This window comes from Gambusia affinis, linkage group LG05, assembly GCF_019740435.1.
Source record: "Gambusia affinis linkage group LG05, SWU_Gaff_1.0, whole genome shotgun sequence".
In the NCBI taxonomy this organism is placed as follows: Eukaryota; Metazoa; Chordata; class Actinopteri; order Cyprinodontiformes; family Poeciliidae; genus Gambusia; species Gambusia affinis.
In genome coordinates this window covers 27,718,247-27,742,053 of record NC_057872.1, presented here as the reverse complement: position 1 = coordinate 27,742,053, position 23,807 = coordinate 27,718,247, and the positions used below count along the sequence as shown (strand labels likewise).

At 38.1% G+C, this 23,807-nt stretch overlaps 1 protein-coding gene across 2 annotated transcripts in view; it reads left to right on the top strand.

The window, feature by feature from the left end:
* Positions 1-23,807, top strand: part of erfl1 (Ets2 repressor factor like 1) — a 50,352-nt gene that overhangs the window by 22,994 nt on the left and 3,551 nt on the right. Inside the window, exons 3-5 of one of the 2 annotated variants that reach the window (XM_044116412.1) lie at positions 17,128-17,201; positions 17,740-17,974; positions 20,187-20,364. In XM_044116412.1, the coding sequence (XP_043972347.1) occupies positions 17,141-17,201; positions 17,740-17,974; positions 20,187-20,364 (474 nt within the window). In that variant the 5' untranslated portion in view covers positions 17,128-17,140. Of the gene's footprint in view, positions 1-17,127; positions 17,202-17,739; positions 17,975-20,186; positions 20,374-23,807 lie in introns of both variants that reach the window. The other variant, XM_044116411.1, reaches the window with a different exon arrangement.

Genomic DNA, 23,807 nt, shown 5'->3' with positions numbered 1-23,807 from the left:
GGGGCGCATCCAGAATGTTTTGTGGAGCGGTGGCCATGCACGGGGTCGACAGTAAAACCAAAACCTATGGTAGAAATTCAACATTACATCACACATAATAGTAGATATCAATTTTCCTGATGAATTTTTAAATATCCTTAATTATCTAATAAGCATGCTGGTATGAGATTTTAACATTATGGAAGACTTGGATAAAAATACCAGGGTTTTACACTGACTGTATCTACATTTAAATATGTAAAATGATCAAATTCCTTTTGTTTAAAACAGAAAAGCAACAATTCTTTATGGTGCTGCTACAACACTATAGCAATTAAACTTATATCATTTGTTTTAGGGTTTTGTTTTGATGCAGTGATTGAAGTAAAAATACCAAAATAACCAGCTATGAAATTTTGCAGTTTTAAGTGTTTTTTGCAGCACAGAGAACATTATAACTTCTCGCACCTCCTTACATAAAAGTATAGCTGAAATTAGCTGATTAATTAGTCATGCTATCTGCTGAGGTAGCCACCTTTCAGTCACAATGCCCTTGATGTTGGTGCCTAGAGAGTCTTCTTTTTAAGGAGGGAAAAGTGTAGTTGTCATCTTTAGACTCTGACTTATTTTAAGCCATCTGATTGTGCGCAGCAAAATGTGTCAGGGAAAGGTACTGGGCACTCTTCTGGGCTTCATGGGGTAAAAAAAAACAAAAAAAAAACACAGTCCTTTCTGTGTTTGGCATCTTATCAAAAGTACTTTAAGCAATAGAAACAGAAAAATAATGATTTAAACTCCTAACTGTTGACAAGTACCTCTACACCCCAAAATCTGTTGACTTCAAAGGGAGAATGTGCTTTTTTATCCCTTACTACAAATAGTGTCTGTGACTTTAAAACAGTGTTCTAATTTTTAACTAAATGCCATGTATGGCGCATCATTTATTGTGGTGGCCATCGATCCCGGGTGGCTTACTTCTTATGCCACTGCAAGAAGTGTAAAGTCTTGTAAGGGGAAGCCACATTGTGGGACTCTTAATAATCAAAACATCTGACGTTTTAAGCCTCCCACAAAATGAAGTATCCATGATTTTAAATTCTTTGCATCTCAGCCCCCAACCTGTTAGCCCCCCATTGGGGACCCCACTGAGAAAGTGTCATATTGGTGGATTCTGTGTTGGGGGTGTCGCAGCACTCTGCATGATAAGGAAAACTGAATAAGTTGCTTTTTCTCCTTGTTGCTTCACATTTCGTCAACCTCTGTGATGCTTTGCTTGTTTCAAAACCATAAACCTCGACTCCCCTGTGTGTGCATGTGTGTGTGTGTGCGTGTGTTTTAAACATGTCCGTGTCTTTCTTATATGTGCGCTATCATAGTCAGTCCAAATATCAGACTCCATCCACACATTTTCTGTCAGCCTATCCTTCCATCTTGCACTCTCATTAAATGTAACCCCCCTCTCTCCAACACACACACTCACACACACACACGCACACACACACTCCCTCTCTCTCTCTCTCTCTCTGAGTCTCTCCTTCTTCTTCCTCCGCGCCTCACGCTCCCCTTGCCCGTGGCTATATGATCGTGAAAAATGTGTTTACAAAACTCGCTCTCTTGCAGATCAAACCGTACGGACGAATCAAAGACTTTGGAGGGAGAGTCAGAGGAGAAGCGAGGGAAGAAGCAGAGAAAGAGAGATAGAGAGAGGCAGAGAGAGAAGGGGATAGGAGCAGAGGGTGTGGAGGCCTTATAATTTTAAAATTCTCTGTGTGTTATTGCCTTTCTTTCCTTTCTTCAAATGCTTTTTGTGTGTGTGTGTGTGTGTCTGTGTGTGTGTATGTTTTTGCCTGCATCTCCTTTGGTAATACAATATCTTTAAGGCCCCCAAAACAACTGTGTCTCGCAGTTAAACATGAGATAATGTAATATTGATGTCTCCTTGTTTTTTCTATAACGTAATACTGAGCCCATTCTGGCTGGACACTCTAACATGGGCTGATGGTGTCTTTGCACTTAAAAGAATTACTCTGCTCCTATAATAAATTTTATAGTGATGTTACACAAATATCAGGTCCCAAAAGGATCACAGAAGATGGTGAAACCAAAGCAGTTGAAATTACTCCAAAAGGAGCATCAAGAATTTACTAGAAATGATGCATTATGTTCAGAAAAGCTATATTAGTTTTCAGCTGACTGTCTCATCATTTATTTGACTGAGAAGGTGTGCTTTTGGTTTAGAATTTAAAGTGATTTAGAGTCACGCTGACAGACAGAGGGCTCTTAGTGGTCATTAGTTGTTTTCACATACATTCAAGCTTTAATAAGTCGCTGTTTTTCTTAAGATTTATACTTTACTAAAGTTTATGGACTAACAGGACTAACTTAAAAGGCTTAAAGTGATGAAAATGTTCTGCATAGAAAAGTTTTCTACCTGGCGGCTGGCTGAAAACTAAATGTGTTGCTAACTCGGATTTACGTAACTGGAATGAATGTGAATTTGACTATTACTAGCGATGTACTGATGTATCAATGTAACCATCTCAACTGAGTTGGGATAAATGTGTGAGATTTGAGTTTAGCCTGTTTGTTTTGTGGACCTTTTTTGTGAACTGAATGTAACTGAACTCAGTTTGATTCCACTGAGCACAATTCACTTGAACTGATAAAAATTTAGTTTAACTCCAAGTTGAACTTGAGTTGAAGAACGATACAAAGCCACAACATCATGGCACAATTTCCTTATGCTATTCACTAGCTTGGTCGCACATTTATGTGCTTAACTAGTGCTTTCTACAAGTCAACCAGTGTGACTGTGTGGGTCAACAGAACAGAATACAGAATACCTGAGGTCGTTCCCACAGGTATTCTATGAAGATAAGGTCAGGACTGCTGTCAGATGCTTGTATCCTCTACACTCCCAAATTAAGGAGATAAATTCTGATAAACCCCTCTCTGTAGGAGCGAGCACTGTCTTCTTTGTGGATAGAGCTTAGTCCCTAAAAGTGTAGATAGGGGATTGCCACTGGTTGCACAATCTCATAGTGATATCCTTGAGATCGCCTCTGATCATGACAAGTCCTATTTGCCAGTGAGGCAGATGCTTCCCCACATCGTCCCACTGTTTCCATAAAACCTTGTTTGGCATTGGCGGAGTAGATTGGACAAGGATTTCATGGGAACAGTCCAAATATTTAACACAGTAACCTACAAATCCATTTTCTTTACACAAAAGGAACCCTTTAAAGGGAATTAAACCTGCTTTTATAACATTTATTCCCAAAGCATTGCTGTAACAAAGCAGAAAATCGACCAAACAGAATTTCTCTTAAAAGTTACTTGTTTTAAATCTTTCTTTTAGTAAATGTCTCTCTATACTTGTGGATGTTATGCAGACTTTGATTAAACTCTCAACATGTCTCCTCTTCAACAAAACAAAATCAAACTGCAAGATGAGACTCAGGATACACTAAAAACAGAAGTTGACCTTCCTATTTCTTAATACAAAATTGATTTGGTTGCTAAATATATAGCTGGAGTGATGACTGAGTGGTATATATGCATAAAATTATTGCAGTGCCATCCATGTAGATGATCATAATGACAAATGTCTAGTTTTATTTAGTTCTGCTAAATTGCTAAATTGATACAACAGCTTCACAAAAACATTGATTACCTTCTTGTGACAAAAGTTTGGTGGTTATCAGAGTCTAAAATCATCCGGCGTTGAAAAGTGGAAGGCATGTAAATGACAGAGGCACAAAAATGAAAGGGAAGGGGTGTGTGGAAAGTGTGCTGGTGAGGGGGTGGGGGGCAGAGGAGAGGTTAGACGGGAGGGAGGGGGGCAGACAGACAGGCAGGGGGAGCGATTATAGCAGGGTTTATGTATGAGCTATTGATTGAGTCGGTGGTGACTTCTTGAGTGGTTAATTCGGGAAGTGAGCGCGATATAGAGAGTAACTCACTGACCAAAGAGGGAAGGGAGGGAGGGTGAATAGGGGGATAAAGAGAACGAGATGGACTGGGTATGATGTGGAAAAGGAGAGAGACAAAGACTCAGATTTGCGCATTTCCTCAGGTAAAAGTGTGGAAAACACTAATTGTTTCACAAGGAAAAATGCTGGCTCTTAATCACTCCAAGGACTCCATACACACGTATCTTGTTTGTTTAAGAATGATAATAAACACCCTTCTTTTCTTTCTCATCTTAGTCTCAGTACACAAAAGAAAAATCACCTCTATGTACACTAATTGTTCAAACTTTAACTTTATAACATATTATTCTTTTACAAAGTGTCCACTTCATTAACGTACAAGTACACCGAAGATTGCCACAGGTTCTTAGTTATAACATGAGTATCTAAGATGAATGATATGACTTATTCACTTTAAATCTCCAATCCTGGCTCATTTACAGCAGAAATTTGGCCTGTTGAGCACTTGACGCTTTTTAAAAGAACTAAGCTACGATAATCACAAAGAGGCATTTGACCATGTCAGATGAGGAAGATAATAGAGAAAAGTTTAATGTTTCTGAATTTTACTGCCGTTATTTTGATTGACATGTTTTATTTTGTATTATTTATATTTTTTGTTATTATGACTCTTATTTTGAAAGGTTAAAGTAGTAGTGGAATCCAGCATGTTGCTAGGGAACCAGAGAAAGAAGACGCTGAATGAGGGTATGGCTTTAGCAAGTGGCTGTAAAGGGTCATTTAAGTTTGAGAGTTTGTTAAATAATCTCATTTCTGCCTCGAAAGGAAGGGTCAGCCAGCGAGGTATGTTTATAATTTTATGTCGTTATTGTTGTTATTGACACCGTCTCACTTAAATTTATGTTGTATTTTAGATTGACGGTGGTGTTATGTCAGTGGGACAAAGTGAAATTGTAACAAGAACAACTTCAAAAATCAACATTAAAGCTGACTTCACACCAGCAGTTCAACGAACTCTTTATTGCCGTTAAAAAGAAGAAGAGGTGGAAGTGACACTGAATATGCTTTGTCATAAGCACGAGTTTTCATCCCCTCCTGAGTTTGCAGATTTATCTTTGTACAAAGATGTCATTGATCTAGGATTTTTATGGTAATTTTAGTTTTTTTGCTAACAGAATATTTAGCTACAGTTCAGAAAAAAGGTTTAAATCAGGGTTAGAAATTAAATTGCATTTAATTGAATAAAATACGGATTTGATCCACTTTGTTTTATTCAAGCATCTCCACCACTAGGGACAAGACAAAAGTAGGTTGTTATGGACAAGTTTGGCAAAACCACAAAAGTCTGGAATGGACTACAAGACCATCAGTAAGAAGTTTGTTGATAAGAACACCGATGTTTTTACAATAATTTGAAAATGGAAGAATTTGGGGACAACAGTTACCCTCACTGCGGTGTGCCATGCAAGACCTTAGCTTGTTGGTAATAAAAAATGATTCTGAGAAAGATAAAATTACAGAATTAAAAGAAATGAAGTTTTCCATGATCTCAAGGCTGCATGGATCAAATTACCAGTAAAGAACACTTTGCCAAAATGAATTGAGATCCCACTTTAGCGGCAGAGTCGCCTCGCTGAAAAACCCACATGCACAATCCCATGTGAAGTTTGCCATTGGACATGTGAATGATACAGAGGAGGATTGTGAGGAAGTGATGTGGTCAAATAAAATCAGTGTTGAGTTCTGCTGAATCAACTAGGGGCAGAAAAATTATAAATATGAACCATCCACATAGTCAAACATGGAGGTGAAAACAATATACGTTTGAGCCAAGTCCTTCGCTAAGGAAGGAACTTCAACTCATCAAGGGAACGATAAACAGGGCCATGAACCAAAGAATGTTGGAGTAGAACTTCCTGAAGATGAGTCATAGATGGATCTTTCACCTTGAAGCCATTCCGGAAAAAAATCACTGGAGGGAGTGGAAACTTTGAGCTGCCAGGTGACAGTCTTGAAACCTTTCGAGAATAAAGACAAGAGGACCAAAATCCCTTCTGAGATGTTTGCAAACCTGACCTCTGTGCTAGATTGTGGTTGAGGATGAAACACTTATTTCAGTAAATCAAATAATGTCAGGAAAACTTACAAATAAATCTGGGGTTTCAAATAGGTTTTTCCTCCACTGTACATCCACAAAAGTAAAAATATTATACAATCTTGTTAAACTGCCATCGTTCCCACAAATTTCACAAAAAGGATAGATTCTACCTGATCATGGCAACATTTCATACAAAACTACATGTTAAAACTGAGGTCTCAATAGCTCCATTTCTCTTAACTGAGAATTGTTGAATTTTCCATTTATTTAATTTTTTTTACATTAAAAACTTAAAAAAACAAACATTGTTCCACATAAGACAAAGTTGATGCAGATTACCCTTTTAGGTACAAACCAATAAATACTGCAGAAGAACATGTGTTTTTGGTGCAACAACAGGACATCATTCTGTTCTTGGAACTTGTTCATGACTCATATTCCCTGCACTAAAAAGATGTTTGCAATTTTTTCTTGTGTGTCCCAAAATCTAAAGTGGGTGTTCTGCTGCAGCAAGACAGACCAATGACCACTTTTATTCTAAATGTTTTTGTTTAAGTTATTTTCACTTTTTATCCACAAAAACACTTTCATTTTAAATCTTAACTGCCAAAGAATACTCTTTTTTTCCCCGCTGAACTTTTAGTCTTTTTTAGACCTAACAACTTTAAACACTGTAACCAAGTCCAAGACTAAACCACCCCACCTATTCTTCTCAATAGGCGTGAATTTAAGCCCACAGGACTCTCATCTGCTCCCTGGAAACAACAGATGGTTCCCTCTTTCTAGCCGCATCACTTGTCTGAGGAAGTCACAATAATCAAGAACAGCAGCAACCCGACAAGGACACACAGTGGCGTGTGCGCGCGCCTGGGGTGTGATAGGTGCGCGCGGGAGTATCACACATGTACTTGAACGTGGCGTTTTACCATGCACCTCTCATATAGCTTGTTTGCTCATAGGATATCCTGCAGTCAGGTTCCTAAAAGCTGCGGTGGGCTACGTGGCGTTTACGTTCACATCACTGGGAGTGCGTGCGCGAGTGCGTGAATGTGTGTGAAGGTCAGCTCGCCGGCACAGTTTCTTTTCCTATTTCTCTTCCCTCTTGCGCAGGTTTTGATCTCTCAGCCGCGAGATCAAAGGCGCTCTCTGGCTATTAGTCAGCGCGAGCCATTGATCCCTCATCGATCCACGCGAGACACAGCCGCCCCATGAACACCGCGCGAAGCTCCCCAAAGCTTCTCCCGCGCGTCAGGAGAGAGACAGATAGAGAGTGAGAGAGGGAGAGAGAAAGAGAGAGAGAGAGAGAGAGAGCAAAGGAAGGAGGTGCAGCTTGTGTGTGTGTGTATTTTTCTACTGGCCCGGGCAGATCCAAACTCGAGCTTTTTCTTTGCCGCGGGACATGAAACAATGAGGCTCGAGCCGGTTTTAATAAAGCGCGCTTTCCCTCCTTTCAACTCTGGCGCGAGGCGGACGAGCCGGCAGCGGAGAGCGATCGATAATTAATGACGATGAATAATTTAACCCTATCGATTGATACTTTTTTTCTTCATCCTTTCCCCTCCTTATTTTCTTAAGGCCGGCGTTCCATATCATACCAATGTACCGTTTCGCGCGCTTCAACATCCTCATCCCCACTCACCTGCTCTTCAACTTATTGTAGGAGTTCTTCACCTTTCATGAACATCTGAGAAAACAAGTTCCTTTATTTATCACAGGCTATAGCTCATATTTATGAGCCCAGTTGGAGTCTAAACTTCACCTGACTTCGCTACATGAATAGAAATGGCTTTTGAAAGACTTATATATATATATATATATATATATATATATATATATATATATATATATATATATATATATATATATATATATATATATATATATATATATATATATATATATATATATATATATATATATATATATATATAATTTTAAGCAATCTTTAAAGGGATTTTCCTGAATTGTTCTTCGAACAATTAAAAATGCAGGAAGTCACATTGTTATTAAATGACCTCCTTTGCTTTTATGAATCCAATTTTACACCCTATACCTACCTGTGCATGCTTAACAAGGCATTTAAGGCGCAGTAGTCACCAGCTCAGTAACGCACTGTTGCAATTTATTGCTTTACAAGGTAAATTGTGTTATAAATCGTACCCTTTCCTAAATAATAGTTTTCATAAGGTCATATTTTAGTTTTTTTGTTCTTTTTTTATTTGACTTTAAATGGAAGTTGGTTCATTGATTTTGCTTTAAATTGGTCATACTATGTACAGCTTTCCACACAAAATCCTCATCTCTATGCACCTGCTCTTTAACTTCTTGTGAGGAATATTAATAATTGGAGTTCAGACAGACAGACAGACAGACAGACAGACAGACAGACATACAGACAGACAGACAGACAGACAGACAGACAGACAGACAGATAGATAGATAGATAGATAGATAGATAGATAGATAGGTCGCTCTGCCAATCAACTCTGCAATTTAGTTTGCTTTTCCTATAGAAAACGTACCCACAGTATTATCTTGCCACCACTGTGCTTCAACAAGGAGATAGTGTCCAGTGTTTTTTAATAACTGTGAAGAGTTATTAAAAAATGTTACCTGATGAATTTATTGTCTAATTCAGACACTGAACCCGGCTTCAGTGTGTCATTTTATTTATAAAACCAGTATGTTGCTGTACTTTCTTAGTCTTTTAAAGTAAATCTTCATATGCAAACCACTGCCATTGTAGCAGAGTTTTGTTAAAATTTTGGTCAGGAAGTTTCCTTTGACATTGGGTCAAATATCTCCCTCTGATCCCTGGGTTAAAGCAAAGACTTCCTTTCAAGAATATAAATTACCTTTAAAGTGATATAAAGTATTCATAATTTGTAGACCATTATTGTTTTCAAAACACTTAAAGATTCAAGGAGTCTTTAAAAAGGAATACTTTTTCTTTTTGTAACTAAATCTCAAATCCTGATGTCCTTTATGTGTTCATACTCAAATCAATACCAGCAAATTAATGCTCACTTGTGACAATTGTAGGTTAAAGCCCGTTTTGACAACCAAGCTGCGTATTTTATTTCTTTTGATATGTCGACTACAAGAAGACAAAACATTATCTAGTTTTATAAGGAGAAAATAATATTTTTCCCCTTCAAAAATTTCTACAATCACATTAAGTTTTGTTTGCTTGTTGTAAACATAAAAGTGCCACATATAAAGTAAGTCTTAAAAGCTTGTTTACGAAACATAAGAAAACTGCCAATCAGTGGCGAGATGTCTCATTATACCTTAGTAAGACAATCTTTTGATAAAAATCATTTGTGTATGAGCTCTTTTGGTTTTTGTAGTTATTAAAACACCATTTATGTCTCTCAAAGGCAATCATCTGCAGTCTTTGTCTATAGAAATTAGAACAAATTATGTTTGGCTACAACGAGACCCCTAAAGACACAATGTAAAATTGATTCCTTTCGAGGTTGTTTGCTCATTGTGGACCCAACATTTGTTCAGTGTTGGTGTCGATCAGATGCTTCCATGATTCATAGATCACTGATAAGTGGCTAAGCAAACAAAAACCCAAATCCTTTGAAAATGATTAGGTACTGAATTGAAAATAAAGGGAAAATCAGCCATTGTCCAAAGGAAAGACCCAACAAAATCCTTGTGGACCATTAAAAAGATCACATTAAAAGATTATCAGAAAATATATATCGCTTTGGTAGAAAAGTTTTCAAAAAAGGACTGTTACTGTATACGCAAAACTTTTTAGCTTCACTGAGCTGGGTATTTAGGCATGTATTCTTGTTTATATTTCTTACTGTTTTGAGTAGTGAAAAAACAAATGGAAGAGAGGAGCGGCCATAACAGCAAACTGACAATCATCGGCAATCCCTGTAACCACTGTGGCTCTGTATCTTTCAAACTGAATTTCACTGGCTGGTGTTCTGACTGGGCTGTGCTGTCAGATGATAGCCCGTCTCAGTGTGAAGGACTCAGTATTAGCTCTGCCCCTGCAGTGTGGAGTAATGTGCGCTCTGTGGGAGAGCGGGCAGAGAGCTTCGGTGCTCCTGTAACTATACATCTTGGTTAAATACACTGACAGAGCTGCAGTGCTGCCTGTTCCCATTACAGCAACTGCACCGATTCCTCTCCCTTTCATATGACAGTGCGATGGGTGTATGGATTCATGATACAAATGAGTGATCATGTGCAAGTTTTGGTGCTGTAGAAGTTGGTAGATGAGCACCTTGACTCATACAGAATGTTTTTGTTTGATTTTACTGATTAAACTCTTTTCTGCTTAGAAGATAGAAAAATGAAAAGCATTAACTTATCTATTGAAACACTATAAGCTGTCTATTTTGGTGATTTAGGATTGAATCAAAGGAGTCATTTTTTAGTATTTTGAAATATTTGAGGTTCTTAATCTGGTTTCAGTTTATTTGAGTTTTTGCTGTTGATTACATTTCTTTAAAGAAGTCTGTAGACTTACAGCTATATTGACCAATGAATGTTTTATTCTTATTTGTTAAAAAATGAAACAGGTTCTCTCAGAAGCTTGTGATTTAGATGGAGTTTTAAAAAAATAACCTTTTTTCAATCCAAGTATGAAAACCTTAATGGTACAACATACATAAATGATTCAATATTTATATGATGCATACATCTTCAGTATTGCTGCACATTTTTAGAAAAATGTGGACAAATGAGAAGGACCATAAGCTACTATACCTGCAGCATTGACTTTTTTCTTTTGCGTTTGGATAGGCGGTTTCTATTCCTTTTCCCTGAACAACCCCCTTCCTCCTCCTCATCATCCTCCTCCTCTTTCAGTCTTCTGTCTCTCCCCTTCTCGTATCTCCTCTCTCCTTCTCTCCATCTCCTGTAACAAACCCATAGCAGAGTCCCTCTGTTCTTCCACCCCGAGGCTGACCAGTGTGTCAGAGCTAACCAGGGAGAGGAACAGAGAGAGGGGAGAAAAGCGAGAGAGAGGAATTGAGAGGGAGAGGGTTCAGTCGGGCCTTTTTCAGGGGCAACCGAAGAAAAAAAAAGAGGAAGATGAGACAGATGTACAGAGTCCGTTTCATCTCTTGGAAAAAGAAAGCAAGAGAGGCCAGACTCTTCATGCTTCTCACAGTTTTCTATCTTTTTATATCGCGACCCATCACTCTTTCTTTCTTTAGACAGCACTGGAGACATAATGTTGCCTGAATGTCAAACTGCCCCCCCTTTTCTCTGCTCTACCCCAGTCACTCTGCAGAATTTCTAAACAGAGTTACAGTATGTTTTCCCTTCATATGCTTGTCAGTGGCCTACTAACCTCAGCTGCACAAAGTACAGCAGCTGTTATGAAGGACCCAAACATGCACAGACCCCAAAAACTGTCATCAGTGTCAGAGTCTGAGGTCAAAGAACATTTTAGGGTGTTGTAGATATCAGAATTTGCATTGTGGGTTTTTAACTACAATTCAAATGCAAGTTTCAGTTTAAGTTATATACTTTTGAGATCAATTAGAATGTCAGTTTAAATAGTTCAAGAGATGCACGGTATATCTAAAGGTTATAACAACCTTAGACCTGAGTTGCACAAGGCTTTGAGACAATTGGTAGTCGTTTGGTCATGTTGCAGCTTTCTTTTTGTTTTTGCACCAAATGTGTATTTTTACCTCCTCTTTGGATCTTTGTTTTACAGTTGGGTTGTCTTGGCAAATTTAGGCAAAAGAAAGAAAATTGTTTTGCCTTGACTTGACTTCTTTGAAAAGTTTCTTGTTTATTTTAAAGGTATATGGTGTCAAGATGAATGAACTTATACACATCTGAGGCTCTAATAATCAAGACTTTATTGAAAAGTTTTATAAAAATCATTTTGCAGACAAAAATACTGACACAGACAAGTCTTAAGTAAACTGATTATAAACCTCCACATTAGATCATGATGGGAGCAGCATCATGGTGTGGAGTCATTTTTCAGCTATGGATATTGCAACATGTTTGGATTCTAATAATTATTAAACTTTTCTTGGCCAATGATTTTTAACAAAATTTCCTTCTGTTTGGAGCAACCACTTTCAATGATGACAGACATCTTAGGAATGTTTTTAGGTGGATTAAATTATCCCAGCTATCCAGTTCTTCTTTTATTGAATCATTATTGATTTTTATAACGTGTAAATGAGACCTGGATTTAGTGTGCCTTTAGATATCTTTGTTACCCAAGAGAGTTTATCCTTATGAATAAGATATATAAAAAATATATTTAAAATTCAACCAAAACTGAGAGGTTAACCTTTCTATATTTATAATCAACATAGCTAATTGACTTTGTTGCCTAAACCAGATGTTGTCTGTCATGCATTTAGATGAGTGAATTTACTTATGCAATGTGGAGATTATCTCATCTGCCCTGCCACTTTAAGGGAACCAGACCCACCAGAGAAGATACAAGGATAGTACACAATAAAAGTTCATTTCCACTCAAATCTTTGAACCACTTAACATGATGTGGCTGCAGGTTTTGCATCAATAATTGCAATGAACTTTTATATTTGAACTTAACAATGAGTCCAAAAAAGTTAAATTAAAGTTACTCTGTATTTAAAATTATTAACTTGTTTTCCTAATTAATCTTCATCTTGTGGTCTCTTTAAAACTGGCACAAAATTACAAAGTAGCATTAGACCCCTCAACCTTGATCTTCCAAGTTCTGTGTGCCTTTGAACTGTTGTTTTCCCAGGTCACAAGCACACAGTGTTCTGCTGCGAGCAGTGTGAATGTGTGTGACTCATCAGCCCACCGGAGGGTCCTGAGCAGTAATGATCTGTTTGTTAAAGCCGGCGCAGGCGTCTCCTTCACAACATGTGGAGCACCGTGACTGAGTGGATAAAATTGGTTTGATTTGTTTATTTTTTTGTTTCCAAGATGTGACTGTGTACAGTAACTCTGTGTCTCTATTGTGCATATTGTCACACTGCTAAGAGAGTGATCCGTCATCCACTCCAGGCTTATTGGTGACCTTTTGTGTGGAAGAGGTCTTTTGGTTCGACCTGTTGTTTCCACAGCCACTGTGCTCAAAACAAAGTGTTTTGTGAGTCTTTTTGTATGTCTCTCCTCACAATCAGCACATTAAACAAAGTGCATTCTCACGTTCTGCTCAGTGAGATGTGTGTTAGTGTGTCAGTATTGATTCAGTCAATATCTATGGGCTCCATGTCTTATTTTTGTGCACTGCCTCTCACTGTTTGCGTGTGTCGGCTACCTGGATACTCGCACATTTTTACAGAATCTGTTTGAGACTGTGCAATCCATTACAATGGGCCTGCATCTGACAGTCTGTGTATGCATGTGCAACTGTGTGTGTGCGTGGGCGTGGGCGTGTGTGCATGAGGAACTGTATTCCCTTGGCTGCTAGTTATAATGTTTCTGGGGGTGATAGGGGGAACTTGAAAGCCCTATGCTGCCCAAATCAAAACTAACAAGGAAATGATGGGGGCTCCTTTATCTCCTCTCTGGCCTGGGGGGCCGACAGGGGCAAGAACAGGAGACTGGGCAGGGAGAAAACAAGGAGAGAGGGAGGTAGAGATGGAGAGAAGAAGGAGGAGGAGAAGGAGGAGGTAGAGGGCAGCCTGGCTTCCTCTTTGATTTGTAAAAAATGCATTACCTCCGAAATCAAACGGAAAATTACTGCGGCGAAGCAAAACACACAGAGTAGGAGTGAAAAAGAGGTGGGTGGGGCAGGAGGGAAGGCAGGGAGTGAGGTAAGGTAAGACAGTGGATAGGTGTGTGAATAGAAAGGAGGTGGGGAACAGGAAAGGAGGAGTCACCTGTATAGATATGCTGCCAAATGGGGGGGAGAGTGGATGGGTATGGATCTGAGGTGGTGCGTAGGTGGTTTGAGAGGTAGATAGAGAGCCCCCCAACTTATAGGAGCACATGCATATGGTCCTCTGAGGAGACGAGTCCATACATGCTGCAGACCATGTGAATATGGCAAATGAAAGAGATGATGCAGTATTGATGACCTGTAGCCCACAGGGAAGAGGAAACTTATAGATCACTACCTCCGACACAAAGAATCTTCCATCTTTGTAATGATTGCACTTTGAAGCAAGGAGTCCTTCAGAGACAGTTTATTAGAAACTAGTACTCATGTTGTTGGTTAAAAATAAGACTTCGGATATTGCATGACATCATATGCAAAACGAGCCACGTGACAAGTCGTTTTGTGTGAAGATATACAGTAGCTGGTATTAGAACACTTTAAAACTGAGAGCAACACTGTGTGCAGACGAAAACAACAAAAAGAACGACAAGAAAGTAAAAAAAAAAATTAGCAAAAAAGGGTGCGGACAAAGAAACAAGCTTGAACACAAGGAGAATGAAGAGCAGAAGAAGGGCGAGAGGGGCCACGATCCAAGGGCTACAGAAACGGGGCGAGAGCGACGCCGAGGATGATAGAGAGAGAGTGAGAAATGCCTGGAGTTAGCAATAATAATTTATACAAACACACCTTAATAATTCACGTTCCATTTCAATGCTGGAGGGAAAATCCAAAATTCACAGAGCATAATTAAATAGAGGCAGAGAGAGAAGAGACAAGACGAAACGGAGAGAGGCTAGCGTTAAAGACACCAGCAGGTTCGCCTCTTGAATCTGAGCCTTTGTAAAACAACCCCCATGAAACACCAACTTCCAAACCTGATCCATCGCTTGACAAAACCTCCTCCACGACCCCCGCCTGAAGACATCTAAATGAGTTTGTTTGGCAGGTGTTATCATTACGCTCTCTAATTTAATAAAATGTTGCGGTAAGATTGTATTAACGGAGTAAGAAGATGGTTCAGAAGTGTTTTAAATTTTTAAATACTGAGGTTCATCGACAAGATCAAATCAAACAAAATGACTGATGAGAAATTTCAAACGTGAATTACCAAAAACTTTCATGACATTTTTCTCTTGCTTAATAATTTGTTTGGTTATTTTTTTATGGTTATTCAAGATGTATATATATTTTTTATTTATTTTTCTCTCATTTAACACAATTTTGTGAGAAGTATTTTAACTTAATTATATACAAAAGCTTACAGGTTTGTTTCTGGTGGCATCTCAAACAATCAACCAGAGATCTTTGTAAGTCAAATACTTACAAATCAGGTTTTTTTTTTCTTCTTCTTCTTCTTCTTCTTCTTCTTCTCAATAATTGCATCAAACTAAAAACTCCTACAATTCTTTTTCTATAAAAGCAATCAACCTATCTTTTTGACATTTTCAGATAAAGATTAGGAACAAACAAGATTAAATTTGTCATTCCTTGACTTTCTGGGTGTCTCAATCTAAAAATGTAAACATTAAAAAATATAAGACAGAAAATAAGAACGTTTTAATTTACTATGAAATTGTAGATTACCCTACATGTGATTGTACTCTTGGCCCTTGTGACTTTTTTTTATTGAATAAAGCAAATGGTGCATCAGTTGTTGCATGAAGTTCCTCAGTAAGGCAGCGAAGGTTGGAGACCAACATGTGGCTCACAGTTGTTTAATTCTGAATACATCCTGAAAACCCAGATGGCTCTTTTTTAATCTCAGTAATCACAAAAAACAAGCATCAATGAAGTACACCATTCCTTAAAAAGGAGAGGATCCCTTGTACATCTTCTGTTCACAGATACTTTGTGTCCTACAACACTATTGCTGCAGTTCGTGATAATCTCAGATCTTTTTCTGTATTTTCCTTTTTTCACGACATTTAACAAGTTGTCTGAAAATGCGTCTTCTGGCCCTCCATAGTTGTGGCAATTAAAACAACTGTCTTTGAGGGATAACCAGAATGACTTACTAAATTACATAATTTGTGCCAAAATGTTGCAGGTGAATAATATAGTCTCATTAGCATACATTCAAAGGGTCACTGAGACCATACAATTAGTTTTAGACGTACATAACATCATAGATGTGTGACAGATTGACACAGAGAGTCTTATAAGTGTGAAGCTGAGGGAGATTCACCATAGAAAACCAAGTTTTCAGAAAAGTGAGCTTCTTTGTGCATATCTCCACCAGCTCATCTATTGAATGACATTCTTAAAAATCCTTCTATGTAAAATGACTCTAGTTCAGTCGGACCTTTCTACTGGAGGTTGAAATAAGCCATAAGGTTCACGACTTTTACAACCTCTAAAGGTTTTCTTTCAATTCCTGCATGTCTTCCCCCTTAGTTCTTTGCCTAATCTACTGCAAATAAAGGTTACTAGTGCCAGTAAAACCTTTAAAATTAAAAATCTATTAACATTTTTTAGCCTCATCATGTATCCCTTTGTGTTGATCTCTCAGAAAGAAAAAAATACATTGTAAACACTGAAGTTTGGAGTTATAATGTTGCAAAATGAAAAAAATAGTTCAAGGAGTTTGAGTCCTTTTGGAAGTTTATTGTGTTTTGTTCAGATTATCATTTTAAAGAGACTTTCTCAGAGCAGTTCTACTTTTTAGTTAATATTTTAGCTTGAAATTCATATTTCAGCTGAAAGTTGGGTGAAAGTTCTGAATTCTTTTTATGATGGGCATTTTAACTCTTAAGTCATCACGAACTCATCGTCCACACCTCCATTCTGCCTACATGTCATTAGAGAGCATTAATCTGCCCTTTATATTTTGTAATTTATTTTGCACTTTCTACTTTTAAAACTCCACATAGAACAAGCCAAACTCCAACATATATGTATAAAATACTATTTTTTTTTAAATGTGATGTGCTGCAGCGGCTTTTTGGATGCTTTTTAAAAAATCTTTGTAATTCCTGTGGTTTAAAATGCACTACAGGGATGTCCACCATATTGCATCAGACACAGCCTAGGGTGGCTGTACAAGATCACATCCATCAAACACCTTATCTCAACCGAAGACATATGAAACATAACCTTGCTGTATTTCACATCGATTTGAGGTGCCGTTTTGAACTCATGGCGCTTCTCTAGACCCTCATACGCAATATCTTGATTTTTACCAAAGTTGCTGCTCGGCTGGCGTAAACTTTACTAGTAGTAAATATTCACTTGTGTTTGACTGCTTCTACTTGCAGAAGATATAAGAAAATGCATGGTTATTGCTCTTATTGTTTCAGGTGTTGTGGAGGCATGGACTGCAACTGCGTCAGCGATCTGCTGCTCCCCCCGGTGCCCGCTCTTTGGACGCCAGGTGAGTCCGATCCCTGTCAGTCGAGTTATCTCCACATACTATGTGGCAAAAAGTTTTTCCTTTAAAATTTAATTTTAAAAGCATATTCAGGGGAAACCATCCAAGTAAATTTATGCTTGATTAACCAAAACCATCATAAAAAAATCTTGCTGAAAACCTCCTCAGCAATGCTGCAGACTCTGGTGGTAATTGGCTCTGTCTTGTGTTTTTACAAGGCTACTTACAGCCAGATTCTCTGGCAGCTGAAGTGAGCTCCTCTATGATGTGCATACAGTTGGCTGTTAAAATTCAGTCCCGGGCAACATCAACCAAATCTCCCCCAGCGAGCTGTCATCATCCCACTGACCAATCTGTTGAGGCTAGAGGGCATTAGCACAGACTAACATTGCTCAAGGCACGTGCTGTGATATTAAACACATCATCCCTCAGCTCCATCACTCATCAGTCATTCAGACAGCAATCCCCCCCTAGCGAGTAGCGGGACAAACGACAGGCCTTAACCTTATCCCTTCTTTGTTGTTTCTCTCTCGCTGCCTAGGGTTCGCCTTCCCGGACTGGGCCTACAAGCCAGAGTCGAGCCCTGGTTCCAGGCAGATCCAGCTGTGGCACTTCATCCTGGAGCTGCTGCAGAAGGAGGAGTATCAGGGTGTGATCGCCTGGCAGGGAGACTACGGGGAGTTTGTCATCAAGGACCCAGATGAGGTGGCCCGGCTGTGGGGGATTAGGAAGTGCAAGCCTCACATGAACTACGACAAGCTGAGCCGGGCGCTGAGGTACGTCTGTATCAGATTAGTTTATCGCCCCCCCCACCCCCCTCCCTGCCCTCAGTTTACATTATTTGTTTACTCTCGCCGAGCTTAATCCTCACTTAACGCCTATCTTTTTCATGTCGGTGAAAATAGAAAGATAAAGGTGAGACTTCTCCAGGGGAACGTCAATACCCGCAATTTCTCCTTATCAGCTGACATCCTAATGGAAAGTTCACCATTGAGCTGCAAAATAAAAAATTCAATAAGGATTTCAAAATTAAGCCGCAGTGTGAAATTTGCTCAGACTTCCCCAGGAATGGTGAAAACACTCAGGCTCAAATTTGAGGAGTAGTTTACACCCCCTCAATCACTCACAGACTTATTCTGCTAACGCCCACCACCCCGACTTGTTTCACCCCATCCCAATTCGCCCCCCACACCCCTCTGCTTTCCTTTAGCCCCTTGTTAATGGGGGCTGTCGTCAGAGTCTAATTGTTATGAATTGGCTGGGGCCACAATTAGCCTTCTTAATTAGCCTCACTTAATTGCTCAATTAGGGGCCAAGGCACAATTGCCACGCAAAGCAAAACATGTACACATCATTGCACTGGGGTTCAGCCACTGTGAATACATGCTGATATGAACATTCTGCTGTTTGTTGATCGAGTGTGTTTGCATAATGAGGAGCTTCATATCCATGTTTAATGCTGAGGCTGTGTTTCGCGCTCTGACTGTGATTTGTTTGAGACAAAAGAATTCCTTCAACATTCGTCGGAATCTCGCGATAACTCGTCTGCAGCTTTTTTTCACCCAACATCCTGCCTTCAGCCCTGATTTCTCAGCTCCTTTACCTGAGCCAGATGGCTTCGTGCCCCCCGCACCCCCGCCGCTGATCAGCTCCGCATTCTGGCACACAGTACACAGTGACACCTCTGTGGGTGGTAAAGGAAACTGGCATGACGAAGGTTTGACATGCCCGTCGGGAGACACCGAAGGTCGCTACCATGGAGATTGCTGTTGTTTTGTTAATCTGCTGCTCTGTTGGAAATGATGACAGCTTCTCAGTGTCTTATGCATAGTAGTCTCTGACAACACGGCTCATTTTTTAAAGTACAAATTCAAAATAAGTTTTGTTGTTTAGTCATATTATAACCTAAATTCTGACTGAGAAATACATATTATTTAGTTCTCTAAAGTGAGGTTGGTTTGTTCAAATGGCATGTTCTCTTGTCTTTCCTATTTTGAAGTTTGGTAAGTTGTAAATCTACAAAAATGTAAGGGCAGATATAAATAAAAAACATTAATATCTGTAGGAATTGTTTATTTATTTTCTGGTTGGAAAATAAAAAATAAAATAAATTAATTAAGAAAATAAATAAATGTACTCAACCTGAAAATTAGAGGAAGATAAACATTTTTCCAAGAGTTCAACACTCTGGGCAATAGTTATTCCTATCTAAGAAAGATTTAGATTATTATTTTGTTATTTCTCATTCAAACAAGAAGATTGTTTCTGAAAGAAACACAGAAGACGCAGAAAAGCAAGAAACATTTCTGTCCCAGCAGAAAACAAACTAAATTATTCTGACTTTTTTGATGGTTAAGTCAAACTCTGAACTGGTTTTTTATTACTATTATGTAAGCTAAAAAATATAAATGTATAGCAAATAATTTCTTAATATGGTATACTTTAATAAAAGAAAATATACTTATATTTAAAAACTGTTATATAAATCTTTGTTTTTAACTCTTGAACCTCAGAAAAGATTCACATTTCAACTAAAAACTGTGAAGCCGAGCCTGGAAAAGTCTAACTTTTTGACATATAAAGCTTCACAAAACTATTTTAAGTGTAAAATAGTCTTGAAATGAAAGGAAATAGTTTGGCTGCACTGTATGTCAGGAGTTCAAATAGATTCTGCATTTTGATTTTTTATGGTTTTTGTCTTCTATCCGCTGAGTAAAAGTTCACTAAAAAAACATATTGTATTGAATAAAGGCAGCGAGATGTGAATTGATTTGAGAAAGGAGATGAATTAAAAACAGTGGGAAATCAGCATAGCCCTTTGCCTCACAGCGCTAAAACTGTTTACTTATTCCTTGCTTACAGTGAGGAAACACAAAACCTTGATGCGAGCATTAAAATAATCCTTCCCTCTCCTTTTCCTTTTTCCTTTATCCTTTTCCACCTCTCCATCCATCCCTGCATCAATATTCTCTCCTCCCTTCTCTGCAGGTATTACTACAACAAGCGCATTTTGCACAAAACCAAAGGGAAGCGGTTCACCTACAAGTTTAACTTCAGTAAAGTGGTGCTGGTGAACTACCCCATCCTGGACATGGCTAACTCTCCCTTCTTTCTGGCCCAGAACCACTTTAACGGGGGCTCGGCTGCTCCGGACTGCAGCCCAGAGGTACGAACGGTAGGACAGAGGGCTGGGAAGGGGACTCACTGTATGTTGGTGTTTCTATCAGCTGATAAACTTCTTTATTTAAATGTATATAAACGTTTCATAATCAGTCCCATGGCCTTTGTATTTCACTGATTAAGATTGATTTATTGTTATTAAGCTGATAGCATTTTAATTATTGCACTAAACTTACTGTTATCTAGAATTAAAAGTATTTCAAATTAAGCAATGTATATTAATAATTTATACCTCATCAGTTTTATTTTTTAGGTTTAACCTAAATTTGAGTTCTAATACCAAATATTGATTTTAGTGTAAAAGTTCTGCAGAACTACTACAATATAGCATGACTAAAGAGCGCACACCATTGGTCAGGTGAGCTGTTTATGGTCTGGGAAATAACTTGATCTTCTGACAATCCCTATATCTTTAACCATGGACATGCAGAGCTGGTGCAAAGGAAAAACAAAACAAAACATTTCAAATGGGTTTTAAACAAAATTTGATTAAATCAACAAAATGCACAAAACAAACAACGATCAGGTCTAGCTCAGTCTCTGTTGGACATATTCTCTTGTTGGTTCTGTTTCGCTCCATGTGAATCTCAGAGTTTGGCTGCTGGGAATAAGGAAGCTGCTGGAGAAGGAATGAGGACCTGATCAGCCAAATGTAGGCAGACTTTGGGAACCGTGCATCCACATCATTCTCCACAGCTTTTAACAGCAATGGATTCTATTTTTTTATTAAATTTTTTTAGACTGAGGGAAACATAGAAAATGACAAAAGTCCATTATTGACTCTCGGTTAGAGCTGTTGTCATATTCACGGTTTCTGTAATCATTCTATCAAATCAAATCAAGTCTATAATTAATAATTATTTTTTAATTGTGTTTTTTAAACAAGAAAAATAGATAATTCATTCATTAAGATAATCAGAGATAAGCCTATCAAGCTTGTCAACCTTTTAAACGTAAAATATAAAATATTTTATTTTTGGACAGGTCTTCAAAGTAGCATAGATGTTTATAACACATTCATTAAAGCTGCAGAAGTGAAAACAATCTCCTTAAAACTTTGTCGACATCAACAAAAAGTATTTCCTTCTTATCTATTTATAGTTTCATTTTTTTGAGGGTGAGGATCAAGGTATATAATTCATATTATCCAGACAGAGTTGTAATTTTTGTCCTGAGTAATTCTAATGCGCTGAATTGAATATTACTTTGGAGTTGTAAAGTATATAGTGCTGACAATGCAAAAAAAATATTCAAACATGGATGAGCCAAAGGAATTATTAGCAGAGCGGTTGTATCTTACTATTGTTGATGAAAGTCCCACATTACAGTATGAGGGAATGATATACAGCTTTGGACTGGCTCTGTATATCAGGTCATACAAAATGTTTTTATTTTAAGGATTAAGGACGCCACCCAGGAAGTGTCAGATATGTGTTTGTGAACACAACAATTTTTATTGAACATGAACATAAATTTGCACAGTGACAAATCTGACAGCTCAGGTCTAAGCTTACAAATTGGGAACAAAGAAAGAAACAGTAAAATAGAGGCAAACGCCTTTCTTTGCTCTTTATTTTTTTCATTATCAGTGATCCATTTCAGGTAATCGAAGTTCACTCTTGTAATTTTTTGCTGTTACGTTTCTTGCTGCCCTCTTGTGTATTTTCTTTTTACAAGAGAATGATAGAAACTCATCACTCCCATCTTTTATTTATTGTCCTGGAAGCTGGGGATAATAGCTCACATCTCAATGAGGCCTGAGAGACTGCTGCATTGTACTCAGATTTATTCTATCAGAATACAAAGTAGATGTGTAATAATTTGGACAAAAAAAAGCTTTATGTGTATTTAAAATTTTTTGAAATCTGTTTGAAGATTTTCAGGCGATACATATTCATTTTATTCATATGACAAGCTTGAAAACAACAAAAGTTAAAGCGTATTGAAATCAGGTAAGAACTAGAAAGTTGGAGGGAGAATCATCCATCCTCCGTCTGCACCTTCCCTCAGATGGGATAAGAAGTTGCAGACTCTGAAGGAGACATGAGCAGGACGATCTTAAGTCGCCCTTAAAACAAAAGAAGACGTTATCCCTCTTCTTCTCTCATCCCTGTCTCCGATGGTGTATCCATCTGTCAATGACTGAAAATGAAAGAAATGAGAGAAAGAGAAAGAAAGAAATAAGCAAAGGGGCCGTGTCAGATCAGATCAATAGTGGGTCATTAATGCGGTTTGTTAAGCAACGCAGATCTCCCAGCTTGGAAGTACAGTCTCAACTTTCAAACTTGGTGACAGATACTATCGATCTTGCTTTATGCAAAGGGATTCCAGAGGTCCCTTTGATTCCAGAGGTTCAGCTGTTACACTTTAACTTGTCTCCCACTCAATCACGTTTCAAGGAAAAAAAAACAAAAAAAACTCATATACTAACTCACACTAGCTGTCCTACTTCCTGATGGCGTCCTTTTTACTCAAACTGGCCCACAATCCTTCTCTTCTTGTCGTTTATCCTCTGTCACCACGATCTTAATCGCTGGTCTCCACTTGACTCTGTGTTTTTCCAGCCTTTGAATCTCTGAGACTCTGCATCTTCACAATGAGTCCCAGGGCGTCCCCTTTTATCCTGTCCTTGCTGTGACTGTGTCACTGTTTGCATCACACTCTGTAGGGTGCTGCTGTCAACATTTGACTTAACACTGTGCAGAAGCAAAGGATAAGAATTTGTGTACTCAGTTTAGCATGCTCCAATGCCTTGCCAAACTATTCACACACCTTCACCTTTGCCCTTTTTTAAAATGTATTTTACTGGGATTTTATGTAATAGACTGATACAAAGTAGATCATGAAGAGAAAAAAAAAAGTTTTCTTTTACTAATCCAAACTTAACAAGTGTGGTAAGCATGAGTGATGAAAATACATTTCCTCCTTAGATAGTTCAGTTGTTGCTGTTATTTCACTCTTTAAGACTAATAAACAAATTTTGATATCATACAAAGAGAGTAAATACAAAAAGGGGGATTTCAGTTGTTAACAGAAAAACACAAACACTTTCAAATTTAATTTGGCTGTAAATGTAAGGCTCTTGTTAACTCATGAATTATCTGGGATTTGCCACTGTTTTGAAAGCCAAGTTCAGTTTCACAAACCACATGTAGCCATGGTTACTTAACTACTTAATTACTTAAGAATGACCCGTATTGAAAAGTAAAGTAGGCCAAAAGATCTCAAAAAGCATTACCTCATTCCCCGATCTAAACAAATTCAAAAACTGATGTGAAACACAGTTAAATCTGATTATATTTATTGTTTACCTCAACTTGGATAGTTTACCTCCACTGGTGTCATAATTTCTAGTTTGTACCATAAAATTATGAAATAAAGTGATCATTATTAATCCTTTATTTATATCGGAACATTTCTTGTGATTCA